Source organism: Gracilinanus agilis, chromosome 2 (genome assembly GCF_016433145.1).
Source record: "Gracilinanus agilis isolate LMUSP501 chromosome 2, AgileGrace, whole genome shotgun sequence".
Lineage (NCBI taxonomy): Eukaryota > Metazoa > Chordata > Mammalia > Didelphimorphia > Didelphidae > Gracilinanus > Gracilinanus agilis.
In genome coordinates this window covers 525,730,255-525,755,883 of record NC_058131.1, presented here as the reverse complement: position 1 = coordinate 525,755,883, position 25,629 = coordinate 525,730,255, and the positions used below count along the sequence as shown (strand labels likewise).

Here is a 25,629-nt window from a genome sequence, read left to right as displayed (position 1 = left end):
ATGTCTATATTGCCCTCTTGTTGTAGGACTTCAGGGCAATTTTGCTGAATTATTTCTGTTAGTATAGAGTCCAGGTTTTTATTAATTTCTGGTTTTTCTGGAAGACCAATTATTCTCAAATTGTCTCTTCTAGACCGGTTTTCTTGGTCTGTCACTCTCTCATTGAGATATTTCATGTTTCCTTCTATTTTTTCAGTCTTTTGGCTTTGTTTTATTTGTTCTTGTTGTCTTGAGAGATCATTAGATTCTACTTGCTCAATTCTAGCCTTTAGGGATTGTTTTTCGGCTATAATCTTTTGGTGTTCAGCCATAATCTTCTGGTTATCGGCCATAATCTTTTGGTTTTCGGCCATAATCTTCTTGTTTTCGGCCATAATCTTCTGGTATTCCTTTTCAATCTGGTCATTTCTTGTGTTCAATTTGCTTATCAGTTCATTTGGTTTCTGAGCCTCGCTTTCCAGTTGCAAGATTCTACCTTTTAAACTGTTATTTTCTTGCCAGATCTCTTCCATTTTCCTCAAAATCTCAGATTTGAACTCTTCCATAGCTTGTGAGGAGTTTTCCTTATTTGGGGAGGGTCTGGATGGTTGTTTGTTCTCCTCCTCTGTTTGCTCGGTTGTCTGGATTTTCTCTGTGTAAAAGCTGTCGAGTGTTAAAGACTTCTTTTTTTTGTTATTATTCTTTCTCTTCTGAATTTCCTGTAACTTCCACACTGTGCCCTGTTGTGGGGTTCCTCCGTTCGTCTGGACTTGTTTTTATGTCCCCTTGAGGAGTTTTTTGTGTTTCGGTCAGGAGAGGTTAAGAGCTGCTTCTTACTCTGCCGCCATCTTAACCCGGAACCTCGATATCCAGAATATTTTTTAATGATTGCCTTAATTTCCTTTTCATTAGAGGTGACGTCTCCCTTTTCATCTTTAATACTATTAATTTGGTTTTCTTCTTTACTTTTTTTTTATTAGATTGACCAGTACTTTGCCAATTTTATTTGTCTTTTCAAAGTACAAGCTTCTAGTCTTATTTATTAATTCAATAGTTCTTTTACTTAAAATTTTATTAATTTCTTCTTTAATTTTTATGATCTCTAATTTAGTTTTCATCTAGGGATTTTTAATTTGTATGCTTTCTAGTTTTTTGATTTGCATGTCCAATTCATTGATCTTTGCCCTCTCTAAAATGTTAATATATGCCCTCAAGGATATAAATTTCCCCATGAGTACTGCTTTGGTTGCATCCCATAGATTTTGATAGGATGTATCATCATTGTCATTGTCTTCTATGAAATTATTAATTGTTTCTATTATTTTATCTTTAACTGATTTTGGAGAATCATATTATTCAATTTCCAATTAATTTTTGATTTCCCTCTCCATGTACCCTTACTAATTATTATTTTTATTGCATTATGATCTGAAAAGGTTGCATTCATTATTTCTGCTCTTTTGCATTTGTTTGTCATGTTTCTATGCTCTAGTACATGGTCAATATTTGTGAATGTACTGTGTCCTGCTGAAAAGAAGGTATATTCTTTTTGTCCCTATTTATTTTTCTCCACATATCTATTAACTCTATTTTTTCTAGGATTTCATTCACCTCTCTTACCTCTTTCTTATTTATTTTTTGGTTTGATTTATCTAGATCTGATAGGGGAAGGTTTAGGTCTCCCACTAGTATTGTTTTATTATTTATTTTGTCCTTGAGCTCCACTGGCTTCTCCTTTAGAAATCTGGATGCTATACCATTTGGTGCATACATGTTGAGTACTGATATTTCTTCATTGTCTAAACTGCTTTTAAGCAGGATATAATTACCTTCCCTATCTTTTTTAACCAGATCTATTTTTTACTTTGGCTTTGTCAGATATCATGTTTGCAATGCCTGCCTTCTTTTTCTCAGTTGAAGCCCAATAGATTTTGTTCCAGCCTTTTATTTTTACCCTATGTATGTCTACCTGACTCATGCGTGTTTCTTGTAGACAACATAAGGTAGGATTTTGGTTTCTAATGCACTCCGCTATTTGCTTCCATTTTATGGGTGAGTTCATCCCATTCCCATTCAGAGTTATGATTATCAACTGTGTATTCACCAACATTTTCATTACCTCTCCTTGTCCTGCCTTTTTTTCTTTCATTATTTCCTTCTACACCAGTGTTTTGTTTTTAATCAGTCCCTCTAGTCCCCTCCCTTATTTTACTTCCCTTCCTCCCCGCTCCTTTCTTATTCCCCTCCTATTTTACTTTATGGTCTTTTCATGCAACCTTCCCCCCATACTCTCCCTCCCTAGTATTGCTTTCCTCCCCATCAGTCAGTTTGTTATCCTTCTACTTCTCTATTTCCTGTAGGATGATTTCCAGGCTTTTTCTTTTGTCATGATGTGCTGGTAGTCCAATAATTCTTAAACTGTCTCTCAGCAAACTGCTTTTAGATCTGAGGTTTTGGCAATGAGGTGTTTCATATTTTCCTCAAAATTTTCATTCTTTTGATTTTGTTTTATATATTCTTACTGCCTTGTGAAGTAATTTGCTTCTGGTTGTTGGATTCTAATTTTTAAAGACTGAATTTCATCCCTGGCTTTTTGGTCATCCTCCTTCTGGTCTGATTTTCTTTGTAGGTCATCTTTTACTATTTGCCTCGTTTTCAAGCTGGTCAATTTTGACTTTCAAGACACTATTTTCTTGTTTTAGTTTATGTATTTCCTTTTTCCAATTGTCTTTAGCCTCTCTTGATTGTTTTTTGAGTTCTTGAGTTAACTGAATTTTGAGTCCTTGAGTTAATTGAATTTCGAGTTCTTCCAAAGCCTGTGCCCAATTTGCTGCTGTTTTTTCTTGGTGTTCCCTGGTCCTCCTTTGATCCATTTGCTCTTTGTTCATTTCCTGGATAGAAGCTGTCGATTGTAATTTCTTTCTTTCTTTTTTTTCCTGTTTTTTACTCATGTTTCAGCCTTCTTTCCTCCCTGTAATTTGCTGTAATCTTGGTCCTTTGATTATTTGCTGGATCTGTGGGTTTGGGCTATTCAGTCCTGGAAGGGCTTCTTCTCTGCTCAGCCCTTTGGGCTACAAGGCTCTTCTCTTCACAGTCCCCTCCCAGTGAATGAATTTGAATTGTCAGCACTGAAAGCTCATCATAATGGGAAAGAGTAAAGATGGTAGAATACAAGTGGCAATGCAGTTGAATTCTTCCCAACAGTCCTCTCCAAACAACTTTAAAATAACTCCTCAAGTCAAATTTTGGAGTGGTAGAGGCAACAAAAGATCACATCGAGACATTTTTCCTACTTAAGAAAATTTAAGAGGTCAAGGGCTGTGAGCCCAGAGTGGGAGCCAGCCCAAAGCATGGCAGCAGTATATATTTTTATATGGGAAAATGATACGTGTAATTCTTAAGAACTTTATCATTAGTAAGACTATTAGAAGGAGTCAACATAGAGGACACAGAAATAAATTGATTATGTTGGGATGATCATCCCCTTCCCTCAACCAAAAAATGAAAAAAAGATGTGCTGGGAGAAGAGGGAAGGGAGAAGGAGAAGGAGAAGATTTTCTCACATGAAAGAGCACAAAAGAATTTACAGGGGTCCCTTTGCTGGCACTGGGTGCAGCTGGCACTGATTGGCACAGTTCTGGGTTGTAGCTCCAGAGTGGAAAGAATCCTTTTTTGTTGGTCACAAGAGAGCAGGGGCCCTAGTCACAATTCTGAGGCAGAGATGAGCACTTGCACTTGTAGCTGCAGGAAAGCAAGGGCCCTTCCTAGGTAAAGACTAGATTACAGACCAAGAGAGCACTGACTACACCTCTCCCAGAATCACACCATCTTGGAAGCACCAAAAACTTTGAGACCTCTAGAATTAGCTCTGAAAACAGCATGAAAAAGCCTGAAGCTTGGGACAGTGACTCTTCACCCCAGGTGAGTAGAGCCCAAGTTTAAAATGAAGTTCAAAGTCAAAAAATAGGCAAAATGCAAAATATATCATTGGAAAAATAGCTGATTTGAAAAATAGATAAAAGAGATAATTTAAGAATTATTGTACTGCCTGAAAGTCATGATAAAATAACAAACCTGCTTTATAGTGTATTTAAAAAAATCATTAAAGATAACTGTCCCAATTTCTTACATCTAAAAAATAAAATACAAATGAAAAGAGTCCATTGATCTCCTCCTGAAAGAGATCCCCAAATGAAAACTCCCAGGAATATTATAGCAAAATTCCAGCACTCCAGACAGCTAGAAAGAAACAATTCAAATATTGCCATAGTCAGAATCACACAAGATATAGCAGCTTCCAAGTTAAAGGAATAGAGAGTTTGGAATATGATATTCTGGAAGGCAAAGGAATTGGGACTACAACCACAATAACCTACCCAATAAAACAATATAAAATCCTTCAGAAGAAAAAAAGCATATTTAATGAAATAGAGGACCTTCATGTATTCCTTTTTTTTTTTTTTTTTTTAACCCTTGTACTTCGGTGTATTGTCTCATAGGTGGAAGATTGGTAAGGGTGGGCAATGGGGGTCAAGTGACTTGCCCAGGGTCACACAGCTGGGAAGTGGCTGAGGCCGGGTTTGAACCTAGGACCTCCTGTCTCTAGGCCTGACTCTCACTCCACTGAGTTACCCAGCTGCCCTCCATGTATTCCTGATGAAAAGACCAGAGCCAAATAGAAAATTTGAAAAGGGAAAACACGAAAGAGTAATCATAAGGGATTCAATAAAGTAAAATTGTTTACATTCTTATATGGGAAGATGTTACTTGTAATTCCCAAGAACTTTATCATTAGAAGGATTGTTAGAAGGAGTCTACAAAGAGGACATAGAAATGAATCGATTATGTTGGAATGGCCATCCCCCTCCCTCAACCAAAAAATGAAGATGTGTGAAAAAAAGATGTGCTGGGAGAAGAGGAACGGGAGAAGTAGAAGGAGAAATTTTTCTCACATAAAAGAGCACAAGGTGGTGGGAAATGGGGATGGGTGGCAGTGCTTGAACCTTTTAGTGGAATTGGTTCAAAGAATATATATACACATTCAGCTGGGGACAGAAATCTGTCTTACCCAATGGGGAAATAAGAGGGGAAGGGGATAAGAAAAAGGTGGGGAGGGGTAAAATGGAGAGTAAGTTAAGGGAGGCAATATCAAAAGCAAAACATTTGAGGAAGGACAGGATAAAGAGAGAGAGAAGAATAATAAACAGAAGAAACATTGTTTATGAGTGAGCAGGGCCAATACAAATAAAATGACAGTCCTAACTAAACTAGTCAGTCTACTTGCTCAATGCTATCCCAATTAAATTACCAAAAAAAATTTTATTGAACTAAAAAAAATAATAAAATTAATTTGGAAGAACTAAAGGTCAAGAATGTCAAAGGAATTAATGAAAAATATAAAGGGAAGAAGTCTAGCAGTACCAGATTTTAAACTATATTATAAAGTAGCTTATCAAAACTATCTGGTACTAGCTAAGAAATAGAAAATAAATCAATGGAAGAGAACAAACAACACACAAAAGTAAATATCCATGCTATTGGGATAAGGATTCACTACTTGGCAATTGTTGGGAAAACAGGAAAGCAGTCTGGCACAAACTAGGTATAGACCAATATCTTACACCATTTACCAAGATAAGATCAAAATGGATACATAATCTAAACTTAAAGGGAGATATCATAAGCAACTTAGAAGAACAGAGAACAACAAATTACCTATGAGATTTATAGATAGGAGAAGAATTTATGAATAAACAAGAGATAGAAAGCATTGTGAGATGTAAAATGGAGAATTTTTATTGCATTAAATTAAAAGAGGTTTGTACAAATAAAATGAATGTAACCAAGATTAGAAGGAAGGCAGAAAATTGGAGAGGAAATTTTTATAGACAGTTTATTGGATAGAGCTCATATCTAAAATATATACAAGAGAGCAGCTAGATGGTACAATGGATAGAGTGCCAGCAGGCCTGGGGTCAAGAGTAGCTAGGTTCAGATCTGGCCTCAGACATTTCCTAGCTGTATGATCCTAGGCAAGTCACTTAACCCCATTTGCCTAGTCATTGCCCTTCTGGCCTAGGTTCATTACTAGGGCAGAAAGTAAGGGTTTTAAAAATGAATCAAATATATAAAGAACAATTTATGAGGATATGAACCATTCCCCAGTTAATTAATGGTCAAAAGTTATGAACAGATAGTTTTTGGATAAAAAAAATCAAAGCTACATTTAGCTATGTGAAAAAAATACTCTAAATCATTATTGATTAGAGAAATATGAATCCCAATTCTAAAATATAATTTTATATTTATTAGTTGGCTAAAATGATAAATGTTGGAAGGGGATGTGGGAAAATGCGGACACCAATATACTGTTGGTAGAACTGTGAACTGATCCAGTCATTTTGGAGAGCAATCTGGAATTATGCCTAAAGAGTTATAAAACTGTATATCTTTTGATGCAGCACTATTATATCTGTTTCCTAAGGTAATCAGAGAAAAAGGAAAGAACCCATATGTTCCAAAATATTTATATCAACACTCTTTGTGATGGCAAAGAACTGGAAATTGAGGGATGCCCATCAATTGGGAAATGGCTAAACAAGTTGTGGCATATGGTTGTGAAAGAAATGTGCCATAAGAAATGACAAGCAGTTTAATTTTTTTAAAAAACTAGAAGGACCTTCATGAATTATGATGAGCAAAATGAGTAGAATCAAGCGAATATTATATATAGCATCTTATTGTTTGAAGAATAACTAGTGTATATCCACCTCCAGAGAAAGAATTGATAAAAAGAAACAAGCAAGATATAGTTTTCATATACATTTTTTTCCCATCAAATAATGCCTTTTTTAATGTGGTAAGGGGAAAGGAAGGAGGGAGATACCTAGGAACTTTAATATAACAAACAAGGTTTAAAAATGTAAACAAACAAAAAACCAAGAGACACCGAGTTAAAATAAGAAAACACTTTAGCTGAAGTAAAAAGGGCAAGGGTAGCAATCATGATCTCAAAAAAAGCAAAAGCAAAAATAGGAATAATTAAAAGAGATAAGCAGGGAAATTACATTTTGATAAAAGGTATTATAGACAATGAAATAATATTTTTAAAATGTATACCAAATTTCTCTCTTAAAGATCTCTTCTAAAATTTATAGGGAACTGAGTTAAATTTATAAAAATAAGTGCCATTCCTCAATTGTTAAGTTGTCGCATATAAATGCGAAGTTTTCAGAAGAAGAAATCAAAGCTATCTCTAGTCATATAAAAAAATGTTCCAGATCTCTCCCGATAAGAGAAATGCAAATGAAAACAAAGCTGAGGTACCCCACCTCATCCTATCAGAAATGATAAATGCTGGAAGGGATGAGGGAAAATAGATGCACCAAATGAACTCTTGATAGAGTTGTGAAGTGGTCCAACCCTTCTGGAGAACGATTTGGTACTGTGCCCAAAGGGCTATAATATAAAACTTTGACCCAACAATATGATTATTAGGTGTGTACCTCCAGAAAGATCAAAAGAAAAGGAAAAGGACTAAGTTATATAAAAGTATTCATAACAACTTTTTGTAGTGGTATAGAATTTGAAATTGAAAGGATATTCATCATTTGAGGAATAACTGAACAAGTTGTAGCACATGATTATGATGGAATATTATTATGCTCTAAGAAATGGTGAGGGGGATGATTTCTTAAAAACAATGCAATACCTTTATAAACTAATGCAAAGCAAAGTGAAGTGAACAGAACCAGGAGATCATTGTGCATAGTAACATCAATGTTGTAATAATGATCAACTGTGAAAGACCCACCTTCTTTAATCAACACAGTGATCAAAGACAATTCCAAAGGAATCATGATGAAAAATGCTCTGTACCTTCATAGAAAGAACTGATAAACTAAGTGAAAATTAAAGTAATTTTCTTTAATTTTTTTTTGCTTTTTTGTGATATAGCTAATAGAAATATATTTTGCATGATTTCACATGTATAATTGATATATTGTTTGCCTTCTCAAAATGTAGGGGAGGGGCTGGATAGAGGGAGAGAATTGTGTGGAAGGGTTGTCAGAGTAGATTCAGCTTTTGTTGCTACTAAGTCACCTCTTGGATCCACCCTTGGGGGAGAGAACTTGGAACTAAAATTAAAAAGAAAGGGATGTTTAAATCAAATAATACTTTTAAAAGAAAAAGAAAAAAAAAGAAAAAAATTGAGGTTAAAAAGAAACTATAGCCTTGGATTCTCAAGGATAAATGAAATTATGTATGAGAAAAAAATTTTTTATCATCCCTTTCATTTAACAGTGCAAGAATTGCCAGTCTTTGACATAGTATTGATAAATTTAAATTGAATTCAGGATTCAAAAGTGAATTTTACCTCTTTACACCTTTTCACACACCACATATTAATCATTCAGTCATTTAAAATTAATTGAATATACTCATAAGGTTCCTAGAAACTTAATAAGCTCTAGATCCTTAGATTTGCTTCTTTTTACTACCTCCAAAGTCTAAAGCTGTTTTCATAATTCAGTTTTAAAGAAACTCACATTTCAAACAGTAAAAATTAAGGAAGAAAATAAGTAGCATTAATGTAGGAACCACTGTTTTCTTGTATTTATAAAGAGGCAAGGGACTAAGAAAAGAGATTCTGTGAGAACTATTACTGCTTATGTGAGAAAAGTTCTTATAAATATATTTTTGGTCTATTTAAAGCATATTAAATATGTGCAAAAGCTGATTTTCCATTGTGTTTATACCTAGGATTCCAATGGAAGAATCGGGTCCACTGAACACCAATTTTCTATAAAAGGAGACACTCCTATTAAATTCGACTTTATGCCATCATACGTTCTCCTAACTGATCACTATATTGTAGTAAGTATATTCAGCTAGATGTGTATGTTTTTACATATGTATGCTTACAGTTATGCAGAATTTTGCAACTTTTCTAACGAAGATGTTCACTCTATTATGTTAGTGAAATTGGTAAGAGTACATAAAAGAAGAAAGCGCTAATGGAAAAAACTTATTTTAAAATGAATGTGTTGGGCAGTTGGGTAGCTCGGTGGATTGAGAGCCAGGCCTAGAAATGGGAGGTCCTGAGTTCCAATCTTGTCTCAGACACTTCTCTGCTGTGTGACCCTGGGCAAGTCACTTTGCCAAGCTCTTACCACTCTTCTGCCTTTGAACCAGTACATAGTACTGATTCTAAGGTGGAAGTTAAGGGTTTAAAAAAAAAATTAATGTGAATGCTCTGAAGATGCTTTAAATTAGATGCCAACATATGGACAAAGAACACTTGGAATAAACACAACAAAATTGTTGTGACAATTAAGTAAATAGATGTGAAAGTGTTTTGTAAACTATACAGGACTATTTATCTGTACAGATATGAAGTATGATGATAATGATATCTGGTTCCAAGTGCCATATAAATTCTAGAAATTTTTGGTGATGCTGGCTTAGATGAGAGATTTAAAAACTATTTTTTTTTTTACCAATTACATGTAATAACAAATTTCCACATGTTTTCCCAAGTTATATGATCGACCTTATCTCCTTCCCTCCTTTCCTTTCCCCTTCCTGGTGCTGGCAGGCAATTTGCTCTGGGTTATACATGTATTAGCATGCAAAACATATTTCCATAGTGTTCATTTTTGTAAGTGAGTAATCTTATAAAACCAAAACCCCAAAACATAAACCCAAATAAACAAGTGCTAAATTGTACACTTCCATCTACATTCAGACTCCAACAGTTCTTTCTCTGGAGGTGGAGAGCATTCTTTTTCATGAGTCCTTCAGAATTGTCATATATTGCCAATAATAGCAAAGTCTGTAACAGTTAAGCATTCCACAATATTGCTGTTACCGTGTATGATGTTTTCCTGGTTCTGCTTATTTCACTCTGCATCAGTTCACATAGGTCTTTCCAGTTCTTTCTGAAATCAGCCTGTTAGATGAGGGATTTTTAATATTAGTTTTCTATGTTATATGTGCTGACCCTAAAACAGTTAAGCAATCAATCTACAAGTATTTGTTGACATGAATACTGCGTAAAAAAAAAAAAAAGACTGCCTTAAATATAAATGTTGTTATTATTTACTCTCATAGAACCTAATAAAAAAATAAAACAAAATATCCCAAATCTCTTTAGTCCATCCCAATCTGAGCTAGTTTGTGAGTTTTGTAAAAGAATAAAAATAGAAAATCAATTGGCCCCATTTATACTGAGAATCGAGAGATGTTGTTGATTTTAATATTGAAACAACTTGTTGAAATTTTTCTTTTGGTGGGAGGATGTTTGGAATTACTGTTTCTGACCATACAATTTCCTTCTTTGATCATTATAAATTATGCTATTTCCACTTAAGATATTAAAAAGTGTATCTATACATGCCCTAACCTGAATTTATATAACTCATTTTAACTCATGTTAATATGAACTTCTTTGTAGGCCCGGGTTTTTTTTGTGCTGACTGTGATGGTCCCACAACTACTCCTCGTTATTTTCAGGTACTTCAGAGAAATAAAACTGAAAGGTAAGATTTAATATTTCTTTTACAAAATTATAAAATTTCGGTGCTAAAAAGACTTTATTTTTAAATGCCAGTTTAACTGAACCATAATAAAAATAATTACAAACTTAACACATAGCATGGTAGGGTTTGAAAAGAACTACTCTGTAATGTAGATGCTATTATTCCCATTTTCTAGATGAGTAAACTAAATGCTATTGCTATATAATAAATATTAACATATTCTATCTTGTTATGAGCTCTTAAGAATTTGTTTCCTCCTTCAAACTGCTATCTCTGCTATTTTGAATCATTATTTAGATTCTAATATCTTATCTAAAACACCTTGCTGTCTTAATCTAAAATACCTTGCCTTGAAAAAAAATTTATAATTTTTTTGTTAGCTGGCAATAAATCCATAATCTGAAGATTATAGATTCAACAAATAATTAAAAATGGCCAACTTTAATTATTTTGTGTAAATCTTAGGCAAGCTGTTTTTAGAATAATTGATTGATTGGATACATTGCCAAAGCATGTTGATTCTTCTTCTACATCTTTTTACAACTATCTTGTTTACCCTTGTCTCTTTATTCACATACCCACCAACTTAGTTCAGGCCATTTTACTTGTCAACTGAACTATGACAGTAGACTTGCAATTAGTTTTCCTGTTCTCAGTGTCTCCCCTCTCCAGTCTGTCCTCCAAGTCAATTCCAAGTTGATATTTCTAAAGCACAAATATAACCATGTAACTCTCTTGCTCAAGAAATTTCAGTGGCTCTGGGGTAACTCTTGGGGTAAAATACAAACTTCTAGTATTTAAAGTCTTTCACAATCTTGCTCCAAGGCATCTGTCCAGACTGATTTCACATTACTCTTCCTTATGTATCATCTGTTCTTGTCATACTGGCTTTTTTGTGGTTTTCTACAAATGAAATTTCCATCTCCTACTTCTATACCCCTAAACAGGATATCCACCATTTCTTCTTACCTTCTGCCTCTTGGAATACCTTTGTCTATACAGGGCTCAGCTACTACTTCTATGTATATTTCAGATAGTTTTAATAGCACTAGCCAAACATAGCCACAAGAAACAATTCCAGTACCATGTTGAAAGTTGGAGAAGGCAGCAAGATGGAAGTTATTGCCATATTGTATTAGCTGACCAGAAAATAATGTGCTATTTCTGTTCCCTCTCTTGTCATTGTCCCACTGGAGCTAACATCTGACCCAGGCAACTATGAGAACTGACTCTGGTCTTTTTGGAACTCTGGTATGCTACATGGTAGGATATGTCACAGTAAAAGCAGATGTCCTTTCATCATAAGCACTTTCTCATTTAGGAAGCTATGGACTGAACCACAAGTGAATCACCAAATCTGAGAGTTGGAAGGAACTTCGCAGACCCTCTAGTCTAACTCATAATTTAGTAAGAGTCCATTTTACAAAATCATCATCTGGTCTCTGCTTGAAGAGCTCTGGCGTAAAAGGATGAACTGCATTCTGTGACTAAATAAAGGAGTTTGTTTTTGATCCTAAAGATAATAAAAAGCCACTGCACTTTTTTGAGCAGGGAAATAATATATTTGTCTTCTACATTGAGGTGACCAGTAGATAGAGCTCTGGACTTCTAATCAGGATGACTTTAAATCTAGCCACAGACACTTAGCATTTTGTCACTAGGCAAATCACTTAATCATTCTGCCTTAATTTACTCATCTCTAAAACGGGAATAATGACACCTATCTCTCAGGGTTGTGTGGCAGTAAAACCAAATATTTGTAAAGCACTTTGCAAATCTTAAAAAAATAATTTTTTTTAACTCTTACCTTCTGTCTTGGAGTCAATACTGTGTACTGGTTCCAAGGCAGAAGAGTGGTCAGGATAGGCATTGGGGGTCAAGTGACTTGCCCAGAGTCACACAGCTGGGAAGTGTCTGAAGCCAGACCTGAACCTAGGACCTCATCTCTAGGCTTGGCTCTAAATCCACTGAACTACCCAGCTGCCCCCAAACTTTAAAAAATTTTTTTGCAAATAATACTTGTGTTAGAAATTATTATTGTTAACATTTACTAATATCACTTTGGCAGCTGTACATGATTGAATGGAGAGGATAGGGACTTAAGGAAGGAAAAACAATTGGAGTTATGATTGCCACCTGCATATTCCCCATCATTTTGATTTCTTCTTTTTAGTCTTGCCCTTCTTTCACTATTTCCTTCTATACCAGTGTTATGCTTTTAATCAGTCCCCCAATTCCCCATCCTTATTTTACTTTCCTTCCCACCCCCTCCCTTCTTATTCCCCTCTTATTTTTCTTTAAGGTCTATTAAATTCCCTCCCACCCCTCCCTTTTGATACTCTGCCCCTCTACTCCCTTTGGTTTTCCCCTCTCAACTTCCCTGTAAGTAAGATAGGATTCTATGCTAGCTGCTCTTCCCTCTCAGTGGATCTAGTTGCTCTTCCCTCTCAGAATTGATTCCACTGAAAGTAAGGTTTAAGTATTACCTATTACCACTTCTCCTTCTTATAATAGTATTCTTCCTTTCCCCCTCCCATGTACCTCTTTATGTAGTATAAATTATCCTATTTTTCTTCTTCCTTCAAGTTTCTCTTGGTGTCATCTTCTATTCCCCTCCCCCCAACTTTTAAAAAAATATCATCTTAAACCACTTAGTACCTCAACCTCTGCCTTTGAATAAATCTTCTATCTACTATGATAGTGAAAACAGTTTTTGAGAGTTACAAATATCCTTTTTCCATATAGGAATATAAACAACTTGACCTTACTGAAGCCCTTAAAATTCTTTTCCACTCTTTCTTGTTTACCTTTTCTTGTTTCTCTTGAATTTTGAATTTGGACATCAAGTTTTCCATTTAGTTCTGGTCTTTTATTTAGGAATATTTGGAAATCCTCTTTTTTGTTAAAATCCATACTTTCCCCTGGAAGTATATAGTCAGTTTTGATGGGTAGGTGATCCTTGGTTGTAGACCCAATTCTCTTGCCATTCTGAATATCATATTCCAAGCTTTGTTGTCCTTTAGTGTAGAGGCTGCTAGATCCTGTATAGTCCTAATTGGTGCTCCTTGATATCTGAATTGTCTCTTTCTGACTTCTTGCAATATTTAAGGAGAAACAATTGGAAGTTATTAAAGCAGGGTGGTTAAGAAGTGATCTGTATTTTACTTTGGGACTATTTAAATAACTACAAAGTTTTTCCTTCTGTCAATAATAAGTCTGTCTTTCAGCAACTTACATTCATTGTTCCTAGTTTCAAGCAGAACAAATTGAATCCCTCTCCTACATGATCAGTTTTCAAACTTGAAGACATATTTCTTACCCTCAAATCTTCTCAAGGTTATAAATATCCCCAGTGGCTTTCCATATACTCTCTTAAGTCCTATCATCTTCCTAGTTAGCATCTTCAGGACATGCTCTAATTTGTCTTTTTTTTTTAAACCCTTACCTTCCATCTTAGAATCAATACTATGTATTGATTCCAAGGCAGAAGAGTGGTATGGGCTAGACAAGGGGTCAAGTGACTTACCCAGGGTCATATAGCAGGAAAGTATCTGAGGCAAGATTTGGACCCCCCATCTCTGAGCCTGAGTCTTAATCCACTGAGCCACCCAGTTGCCGCCTTGTAACAAAAACTGCTGGGAAAACTGGAAAACAGTATGGCAGAAACTAGGTATAGACCAATATCTCACACCCTATACCAAGATAAGGTAAAATGGGGATATGATTTTGATGTAAAGAGTGAAACCATAAGTAAAGTAGGGGAACACAGAATAGTTTACTTGTCAAATCTATGGAAAAGGGAAGAATTTATAACCAAGCAAGAGATAGTGAACATTATAAGATGTAAAATGAATAACTTTTGATTATATTAAATTAAAAAGCTTTTGTACAAATAAAGTCAATGCAACCCAATTAGAAGGGAAACAACAAACTGGGAAAAACATTTTATAACAGATTTCTCTGATAAAGGTCTAATTTCTCAAATTTATAGAGAACTAAATCAAATTTATAAAAATACAAGCCATTCCCCAACTGACAAATGGTCAAAGGATATGAACAAGCTATCAATAATTCTATGAAAAAATGTTTGAAATCACTCTTAGAGGGATGCAAATTAAAACAACTCTAAACACCTATCAGATTGGTCCATATGACAGTAAAGGGAAGTGATAAATATTGGGGCGGATGTGGCAAAATTGGGACCCTAATGCATTATTTATTTTGAACCCTTAACTGTGTATTGGCCCCTAGGTGGAAGAGTGGTAAGGGTGGGCAATGGGGGTCAAGTGACTTGCCCAGGGTCACACAGCTGGGAAATGTCTGAAGCCAGATTTGAACCTAGGACCTTCTGTCTCTAGGCCTGACTCTCAATCCACTGAGATACCCAGTTGCGCCCCCTAATGCATTATTGATTGGGGTTGTGAACTGATCCAACCATTCTGGAGGGCAACTTGGAACTATGCCCAAAGGGCATTAAATTGAGCCTGCCCTTTGATCCAGCAATATCACTTCTGGGTCTGTATCCCAAAGAGATTATAAAAAATGGGAAAGGGCCTACTTGTACAAATATATTTAGAACAGCTCTTTATAGTGGCAAAGCATTGGAAATTGAGGGGGTGTCCAATTGTGGAATGGCTGAACAAATTGTGGTACATGTTAGTGATGGAATACTACCATAAGAAATTATAAGATAATTTCAGAAAAAGCTGGAAGATCTGCATGAACTGATACAGAGCAAAGTAAGAACAGAGAATGTCAACTTCACTGAAAGCCCAAATGTAATTGGGAAATACTTAACAAAACAAAAATCAAGTACAATATAAAGAGTATTAATTTCTGTTTTTCTAAGTCTCTCTGCAGTCCGTAATGATCTTTTTCTATTTGAACTTAACACCTTTTTTCTAGAAGCTATCTTTAAGAAATTGAACTCTGCTTCATATTTACTGGATGTTTTGAATTTAATCTGTTTAGGATCTCCAGGATGTATATATCTGGCTGTGTATTCCTTTAATATTTTGAGCAAAACAGATGCCTTCTACTATACTGTGTCGTTTCTGAATTTCTATACTGCTTTGGGTAAGTAGCCTGGTAAACCAAAGGTTTTGGAAAGTTCTCACAAGATAAAGATTTTGATTAAAAAGGTGTTTAAGTAAAATTCTCAGAATCTATATAGAATTTTTGCTTAAATGCATGTTACATGCTTCTCTTTACAATCCATTTCTTGGATGATAGTCTTGGTTAATCCTAATGATAATAATAGTAGATAGCATTTATATGCCTGCTACCTACCATCCAGGAGGTACTGTGCTAATTACTTTATAAATATTATCTCATTTGATCCTTTCTACAATCCTAGGAGGTGGGTGCTGTTATTACATCCACTTTACAGATGAGGAAACTGAGGCAAAAGAGATTAAGTGACTTGCCCAGAGTCCCACAACTCACAAGTGCCTGAAGTTGAATTTGAACTCAGATCTTCCTGACTACAGGTCCAGTGCTCTCTATTCATTGTGCTACCTAGCTGTTACCTAAAATGTTAGGGTGTGTACCTTAAGATGTCCAGGTAATAGTTTAAGAACTGATTTGCATAAAGCAAAAAGCAAATAAGCCTTGAGTACCACCTAAAAAATAAATCTAGACAAGTAAAAAAGACAAGATTGAAATCATTAAATTAAAATTCTATACTGAAGTATTTAATCAGTCAACAAGCACTTATTAAGCACTATGTATTATGGATAAACTGAAAGTCAAACACATGTCCCCTGCCTTCAAGGAGCTTATTTTATTCACACGTGGGATGTATAGAGTAGATGGAAGGTAATCTCAGAGGAAAGGCACTAATAGCTTGGGAAGATTAGGCAAGGCAAGGCCTCCTGTAGGATATGGGATTTGAGCTGAGTCTTAGAGGAATCCAGGGAAGTCAAGAAGTAGAAGAGTAGATGCAGAGCATTACGTCTGGGAGTCTGCCAGTGCAAAGGCATAAAGTGCCTTTGGAACAACAAGTAGGCTAGAGAAGCTGGGTTATAAGAATACATGGCCAGTAGTGAAGTATAAGAAGATTGGAAGTGTTGGAAGAGGTCAAATTGTGAAGATCTTATAAAAGTCAGAGAACTTTATATTTGATCCTGGAAGTAACATGGAGCCACTGGAGCTATTACTGTACTCAAGGCTTTAAGAAAGTCACTATATTTGAATAGAAAGAGAAAATAGTATCTTAAGTATAGGTCAGTCCACGTTGCTTGGTGAACAAATACCCATTTTCAGAAACAAATTAATTAATTTCACAAACACATTTGTTAAGTACCTACTATGTGATATAATTGTAGAGTTTGAGTATAGTTCATATTCTTTGCAACTTTTCCCCCTTTCTTCAACATGAGAAGACATAAAGTATGTTTTAAAAAAAGTTTGGTGATTATATCCTGTGTAATTGCTGTATAAACTATCCTTTTGGAGAATCTTCCTGGGAGTAAATACTTCTACTCTGAACTTCTAGAAAGACTAAATGGGAGGGGATGAATTTGTCCAGGCCCTTCACCCTCCTCCCCCCATCCCCCTTCAGCAACACTGAGAAGCAGACCTGATTATTTAGAATTTAGTGTATGACAAGAAACAGTAAAAGAAAGAACACAGAGATGTAGAACATCATCTTGAAATTGTTCCTTTTGTCAAAATTCAGAAATAAAAGACAAACCTTTTTTTGGTTAAGATATTTCCTGTGGAGAAAAACAAAAGCAAGATTGCTGAGATTGCATGTGCTTTTTTAAAAGTATCTTTCCCTAGCCACTAGGAACCATTTCCATTGCTAATGTGACTTCCTCTTGAGAAGAAATATCATGTAAAACGGACTTTCTTTATCTCTTTTGAGATTTTAGGGAAGAATTGAGACTAAAGAGATCTCTAGAACTGACTTTTCTTTATCCCTGTTTAGGCAGTATTCTGAGAAAAAACAGCTAACATAAAGCAAACAGTCACCATCTATTGGAAGAGCATAGAATTCCTGGGGAATTACATGAAAGAGCAAGATAAGATCTATCTGCATCACTAAAACTTGAAAATATTTCTATACCATAATAGAAGTACATAAAGTAATAACATTACTATACTATAATAGAAGCATTTAAAGTAAAAGAAGTACATAAAGGCAACTAGCCATTAAAAGATTAATTTCTAGGCAATCATTTAACATATTTCAGAAATAATTTAATCAGACATAGTTAAAATAAATGGTTTTGGCACTGAAGGGACAAATTTCACTTATCTAGAAAATTCACAGTGATTATCCCATAGAAAACCGTATGATATTAGATAAATGAGATAGTACTCTATCATACCATGGGAATTATTTAAAAAAAGAGTTTTCCTGGAAAATGATGAGGCTGAGGGCTAATCTCTGAAAATACAAGATATATCATCTTTGGATAAAGAGCATGCTTAGGGATAGCTTCATTGTATAAACTAAAATCTATGGTTTATAGAGATTAAATCTAAAAAAGAGGTATGGGGGAAGAAGACACAAATAAAATATTTCATACCATTACCATACAAATATACTGGTCTCATGCCTAATTATGAATCAGTGGTTCTCCTGTGCCTAAACAGCTGATTCAGAAATTACTCCAACATCAAGAATCTGTTGTTTCTTGTATTCATTGTTCCCTTAAATGCATTTTTTAGGAGTCATTAAATGTTACTTATTTATTCTTCTTCCTTCCTGTCCAATGTCCCTTTCAGGACCGTTGTTTATTGGTGAAATTATCGATGGCAAAATGGGCTGCTGCTTTTCCTTTGGGATATTTGTTGATGGGCATTTCTTTCAAGGCAGCATGACATTTATAATTGGAATTGTTCAGGTAAGAATCATGAGTTAAAATTCAGGAATCATTCTGCCATGAAAAAAATTTCCTCTAATAAAGATGTAATATATAATAGTAGGAAAAACTAGAATAACAAATACTTTAAGATGGAATGGGATTAAAAAGGGGCATATAATTTGGCACATTTATGAGAACTCTGGACCGCTTACAGAAATTACAGAAAATGTATCTTTTGACCAAAATGTAGCCTAAGCTTATTACTACCCAGAAAAAAGAACAGTATGTCCAAGAACGATAACATGTACTGAATCTACTTCCACAAGAAATATGCCAACTAGAAAACCCTGAAAAAGTTTCTTACAAAATCCAATATTGGATTTAACCTTCATGGCCTGAATCTAGATGAAGTTACCCCTGTATATTCTAGTAGAGTTTATGAAACAAGGAGGCACTTTGACTTTTCTAAAAGCCCCCATTGCTGGTAGTTAGAAAAGATGACACATATGTGCGTGCGGCTGTGCACATGTGTGCGTGTGTGTGTATGTGTGTGTGTGTGTAAAGCAAAGTTTTTGTACTTTTGTTCTTGAGAGCAATTGGTAAGATATTGTAGTACCCGTAGTACTTTGTTTTCTCAACACTACTTGACTAATCATGTCCTAAAAGTCCAAGTCTGGGGATCAGAGGAGGGGATTTTCTAAGCTATTCAACACAGATTGTCTTGAGAGTACAGTTATACCTTGGTTTTCGTCGACATCAGTTATTGTTGGTTTCAGTTTTCCTCGATTTTTTCTGAGAATAATTTGTCTCAGTTTTCTTTGGTTGACTCGGATTTCATTGGTGTGCCCACTTGACCTTGATGCTAATTTTGCAAAACCAAAAGGCAACCCACAATGTTCTCCTGCTTAGTGTGAGCAGTACACATATTGAAAAGCAAATGAATCCATTTATCCATACAGATAACAAATGAAAATCAGATAAAGCATGTGGAGAATATTTACCTGAATATACAAAATGAATGAACTCTCTCATTGGGAGTGAGATAGCTCATCTCAGTCAAGTAGAAATTCTTCCATTGTATCTCATCTGAGAAGAGGGACATAATAAAGGTAACAACTCCTCTACATGTCAGTGTCTTTCCCAAAGTTACATTTCATGTTCTTTCCCTCTCCCTCAACCTCACTGCACCCCATAGCCGACATGCATTTCCACTAGGTTTTACATGTATCGTTGATTAAGACCTAATTCCATATTATTGATAGGGAGATTAGAGATTATCATTTAGTGTCTATACCCCCAATAATATCCCTATCAACCCATGTGTTCAAGCAATTGTTTTTCTTCTTTGTTACTCCTCCCACAGTTCTTCCTCTGAATGTAGCTAGTTTTCTTTCTCATAAGTCCTTCAGCCTTGCTCTGGATCCTAGCATGCTGCTAGTAGAGAAGTTTATCATGTTCGATTGTACCACAGTGTATCAGTCTCTGTGTACAGTGTTCTCCTGGCTCTGCTCCTTTCATGCTGTATCAATTCCTAGAGATCATTCCAGTTCACATGGAATTCCTCCATTTCATTATTCCTTTGAGCACATTAGTATTCCATCACCAACAGATACCACAATTTGTTCAGCCATTCCCCTATTGAAGGGCATACTCTCATTTTCCAGTTTTTTGCCACTACAAAGAGTGTGGCTATAAACATTTTTGTACAGTCTTTTTCCCTATGATCTCTTTGGGGTATAAACCCAGCAGTGGTATGGCTGGATCAAAGGGCAGACAGTCTTTTAAAGCCCTTTGGGTATAGTTCCAAATTGCCATCCAGAATGGTTGGATCAATTCACAACTCCACCAGCAATGCATTTAATGTTCCAATTTTGCCACATCCCCTCCAACATTCACCACTTTCCTTCACTGTCATGTTAGCTAATCTGCTATGTGTGAGGTGGTACCTCAAGAGTTGTTTTGATTTGCATTTCTCTAATTATAAGAGATTTAGAACACTTTTTCATGTGTTTGTTGATAGTTTTGATTTCTTTATATGAAAATTGCCTATTCATGTCCCTTGCCTATTTATCAATTGGGGAATGGCTTGATTTTTTTGTACAATTGCTTTAGCTCCTTATATATCTGAGTAATTAGACCTTTGTCAGAGTTTTTTGTTATAAAGATTTTTTTCCCAATTTGTTGATTCTCTTCTAATTTTGGTAGCATTGGTTTTGTTTGTATAAAAACTATTTAGTTTAATGTAATCAAAATTATTTACATTTTGTAATTTTTTCTAACTCTTGCTTGGTTTTAAAATATTTCCTTTCCCAGAGATCTGACAAGTATAGTATTCTGTACTCACCTAATTTATAGTTTCCTCCTTTATATTCGTCTGAATTTATTCTGAATTTATCTTGGTATAGGGTGTGAGATGTTGATCTAGACCCAATCTCTCCCATATTGTTTTCCAGTTTTCCCAGCAGTTTTTGTCAAATAATGGGTTTTTGTCCCAAAAGCTGGGATCTTTGGGTTTATTATAGACTGTCTTGCTGAGGTTGCTTATCCCAAGTCTTTTCCACTGATCCACCCTTCTGTCTCTTTGCCAGTACCATATTGTTTTGATGACTACTGCTTTATAGTACAGTTTAAGATCTGGTACTGTTAGGCCACCTCCTTCATATTTTTTTTTCATTATTCCCTTGATATTCTTGATCTTTGTTCTTCCAAATGAACTTTATTATGGTTTTTTCCTAATTCAATAAAAAAAAATTCTTGGTTGTTTGATAGGTATGGCACTAAATAAGTAAATTAATTTGGGTAGGATGGTTATTTTTATTATGCTAGCTTTTCCTACCCATGAGCAATTAATGTTTTTCCAATTGTTTAGATCTAGTTTTAATTGTGTGAAAAGGGTTTTGTAGTTGTGTTCGTATAATTCCTGTGTTTGTCTTGGCAGATAGATTCCTAAGTATTTTATATTGTCTAGGGTGATTTTAAATGGAATTTCTCTCTCTAACTCTTGCTTGCTGCGCTGTGTTGGAAATATATAGAAATGCTGATGATTTATGTGCATTTATTTTGTATCCTGCAACTTTGCTAAAGTTGTTGATTATTTCCACTAACTTTTTACTTGATTCTCTAGGATTTTTTTTAAGTAGACCATCTTATCATCTGCAAAGAGTGATAGCTTGGTCTCCTCATTGCCTATTTTAATACCTTCAATTTCTTTTTCTTCTCTAATTGTTACTGCTAATGTTTCTAGTACAATGTTAAATAATGGATATGACAATGGGCATCCTTGTTTCACTTCTGATCTTACTGGGAATGCTTCTAATTTATCTCCATTGCAGATGATGTTTGTTGATGGTTTTAGATATATACCGTTTATTATTTTTAGTAAAGGCCCTTCTATTCCTATACTTTCTGGTGTTTTCAGTAGGAATGGGTGTTGTATCTTGTCAAAGGCTTTTTCTGCATCTGTTGAGATACTCATGTGATTTTTGTTGGTTTGCTTGTTGATATGGTCAATTATGTGAATGGTTTTCCTAATTTTGAACCATCCTTGCATTCCTGGTATAAATCCCAGGGGATCATAATGAATAACCCTCATGATCACTTGCTGGAATCTTTTTGCTAGTATTTTGTTTAAGATTTTTGAAGTTTTGCTCTATATCAAAATCATATCCCCATTTTACCTTATCTTGGTATAGGGTGTGAGATATTGGTCTATACCTAGTTTCTACCATACTGTTTTCCAGTTTTCCCAGCAGTTTTTGTTAAATGTTAAGGTCTTATCCCAAAAATTGGGATCTTTGGGTTTATCAAACCCAAACTAGATTGCTAAGGTCATGTACTCCTGCGTATTTTGTATCTAATCTATTCCATTGATCTACTATTCTATTTTTTAGCCAATACCAAACTGTTTTGAAGATTACTGCTTTATAGGACAGTTTGAGTTCTGGTACTATGGCTTTCTTGAAATTTTTTTTCATCAATTCCCTTGATAATCTTGACCTTTTGTTCTTCAAGATCAATTTTGCTATTTTTTTTTCTAATTCTATAAAATAATTATTTGGTTTGATTGGTATGGCACTGAATAAGTAAATAAGTAGAAATGTCATTTTTATTATATTAGCTCAGCCTGCCCACAGACAATGAACTCTAGTTGTTTAGGTCTCACTTTATTTGTGTGAAAAGTTTTGTTATTGTGTTCAGATAATTTCTGTTTGTCTTGGCAAGTAGATTCCCAGGTATCTTAAATTGTCTAGAGTTACTCTAAATGGGATTTCTCTTTCTAGCTTTTGTTGCTGAACTTTATTGGTAATATATAGAAACGTTGATGATTTATATGGGTTTATCTTGTATCCTTCAACTCTGTTAAGGTTATTATTTCAACTAGTCTTTTGGCTGATTCTCTGGGATTCTCTTAAGTATGTCATATCTATAAAGAGTGATCATTTAGTTTCCTGCCTACTTTAATTCCTTGAATTTCTTTTTCTTCTCTTGTTGCTTAAGGTAGCCTATCTAGTACAATTTTAAATAATAGTGGTGACAATTGGTATCCTTGCTTCACCCCTGATCTTAATGGGAAGGCTTCTAATTTATCCCCATTGCAGATGATACTTGCTGATAGTTTTAAGTAGATACTATTTGTCATTTAAAGGAATGACTCATTTATTCCTGTGCTTTCTAGTGTTTTTAATAGGCATGTGTTTAGTAAGTTAAAGACTTTTTCTACATCTATTGAGATAATCATGTGATTTCTGTTAGTGATATGGTCAGTTATGTAGATCCTTGTGATATAGTGCTGTAGTCTCTTTGCTAGTATATTTTATTTAAAATTTTTGCATCTATATTCATTAATGAAATTGGCCTATAATTTTCTTTCCCTGTTTTTGCTCTTCTTGGCTGAGGGTATCAGCAGCATATTTGTGTCCCAAAAAGAATTTGGTAGAACTTCTTCTTTGCATATTTTCCCAAATAGTTAATCTAGTATTAATATTAATTGTTCTTTAAATATGTGATAGACTCTGCTAGTGAATTCATCTGGTTCTGGGGATTTTTTCTTAGGAAGTTCATTGATGATTTGTTTCATGTCTTTTGCAGAGATGGGATTATTTAAGTATTCTATTTCAAACTCTTTCATTAATTTAAGCAATTTATATTTGTTAATATGCATCCATTTAACTTAGATTGTCATATTTATTGCCATATAACTGGGCAAAATAGCTCCTAGTAATTGCCTTTATTTCTTCTTCATTGGTGGTGAATTCACCCTTTTCATTTTTGATATTGGTTATTCATTTTTCTTCTTTTAATCAAATTAATCAGTACTCTATCAACTTTATTGCCCCCCCCAATACCAAACCTTAGTCTTATTTACTAGTTCATTGGATCTCTTACTTTCGATTTCATTAATTTCTCCTTTGATTTTTAGGATTCCCAATTTTGTCTTTAATTGAGGAATTTTAATTTGTTCTTTTTCTAGTTTTTTTAGTTGCATGCCCAATTCATTGATTTGCTTTTCCTCTTTTTTATTGAAATAAATGTTTAGAGATATAAATTTTCCTCTATGGTCTGTTTTGGCTTTATCCCATAAATTTTGACATATTGTTTCCTCATTGTCATTCTCCTTAATTAAATTATTGTAGCTATCATTTGTTTTTTGACCCACACCATTTTTAGAATTAGATTATTTAGTTTCCAATTAATTTTTATTTGTCTTTACATGGACCCTTAGTGATCATAATTTTTATTGCATTATGGTCAAGTAAAGATACATTTGTTATTTCTGCTTTCCTGCATTTGGTTGTGAAGTTTTGGTCAATTTTTGTGTTGATACCTAAAGTTTTCTTTAAAAAGTGTTTAAAGGTTTATTGATGTCATTTTTTAAATCATCTTCATTTCTGAATATTTCCCTCTCTTTTCTGCCAAGCTAGTAGCTCTACCCAGGAACAACAACAACAAAAAAAGAGTAAAAGGAAAATAATTAGTTTGACAAAACTAATTGACATACCAGCTGAGTCTTACAAAATATACCATATTCTACACCTGTAGTCCCCCCACTTTTATAAAGAAGGGAGAGAAGTATATTTTTTCATTTCTTCATGCTTGGTCATTATAATTACATAGTGTTCAGTTTCTTTTTTGTTATTGATTCTATTTACATTGTTGTAATCCAGTGTTTCTCAAAGGATATGTTTTGAGTTTTGCTAAATGTGTCCCCAAATTATGGATGTTATCATATTGCAGAAAGCAGATATAAATATTGCTAATCCAACACAATAACATTCACAAAAGCAAGCAAAGCTTGGCTGTTACACATGTATGGAAACCTCAAAACATGTCATATTCTGGATTTACAAAGAGCCTAACAGTGTTCTTGAAGTTTTCTATGTATAAGTCTTCAACCCTTTTGTAGTACTGCCAATTTAAACATTCAGTGTGCCAAGATTCTTCGTGGCATGTGTGTGTGTGTGTGTGTGTGTGTGTGTATACACATACACTCTCTCATCTTTTGCAGCTTGCCCCAGCACTGATGCTAATATATATGTTATATAATATGTACATATTATATATTGCAAGCTGCAAAAGAAGATTGAGCATTTATTAAGCACCTACACTCTGCTTAGAAATATTATTTCATTTGATCCTCACAACAATCTTGTGAGGTTATAACATTAACTCTATGCTATATATTATAATGCCCATATTATAGTTGAGTAAACTGAAGCAGACAAAGGGTTAAATGACTTTCCCAGCATCACATAACTTAATTGTCTGTGAGAGGATTTAGTCTTGGGTCTTCTGAATCTAAGCAGAGCTTTCTCTCCACTAGTTCTGCTTAATCTTCTCTAAATTGCTTCCTTATCTAGCTCAGTAGTTCTACCATTGAAAACCAGTTATTATATGTTCAGAAAATTTTTTTTCTCCTATGGATAAAAGGCTAAGAAACATAATTTATGGATATGTTTGAATTCAGAAATAATCACAAAAATTAAACTTTACTTTGAACTTTGGGGTATAAGTTACTTTAGAGTTATGGTTATTATATGTAGGCTATATTGTGCTAAAACCCTGCAACATTTATAGAGCATCTATCTATGATGTAAAATTATTTTTACTATTATTTTAAAATAACAACTTTGTAATATCTTTTGTTTTTACATCCTTAAAATTCCTGGATGTACTTTACCACACAACCACAGAATACAATTCCCTTGTAGCAAGGGAAAATAGTTAAGCAAAAAAACCCCAAAATATAAAAACCCAAACCCAGTGCAGTGTGTATATCTGATACTATATGCAAATTT

General features: G+C 34.5%; 1 protein-coding gene across 2 annotated transcripts in view; it reads left to right on the top strand.

Annotated features, from left to right (window-relative positions):
- TMEM62 (transmembrane protein 62) overlaps positions 1–25,629 on the top strand; it is a 72,498-nt gene that overhangs the window by 44,121 nt on the left and 2,748 nt on the right. Inside the window, exons 10-13 of one of the 2 annotated variants that reach the window (XM_044665096.1) lie at positions 8,743–8,856; positions 10,436–10,520; positions 15,492–15,596; positions 18,255–18,373. In XM_044665096.1, coding sequence (XP_044521031.1) covers positions 8,743–8,856; positions 10,436–10,520; positions 15,492–15,596; positions 18,255–18,373 — 423 coding nt within the window. The remainder of the gene's footprint in view (positions 1–8,742; positions 8,857–10,435; positions 10,521–15,491; positions 15,597–18,254; positions 18,374–25,629) is intronic. The other variant, XM_044665097.1, reaches the window with a different exon arrangement.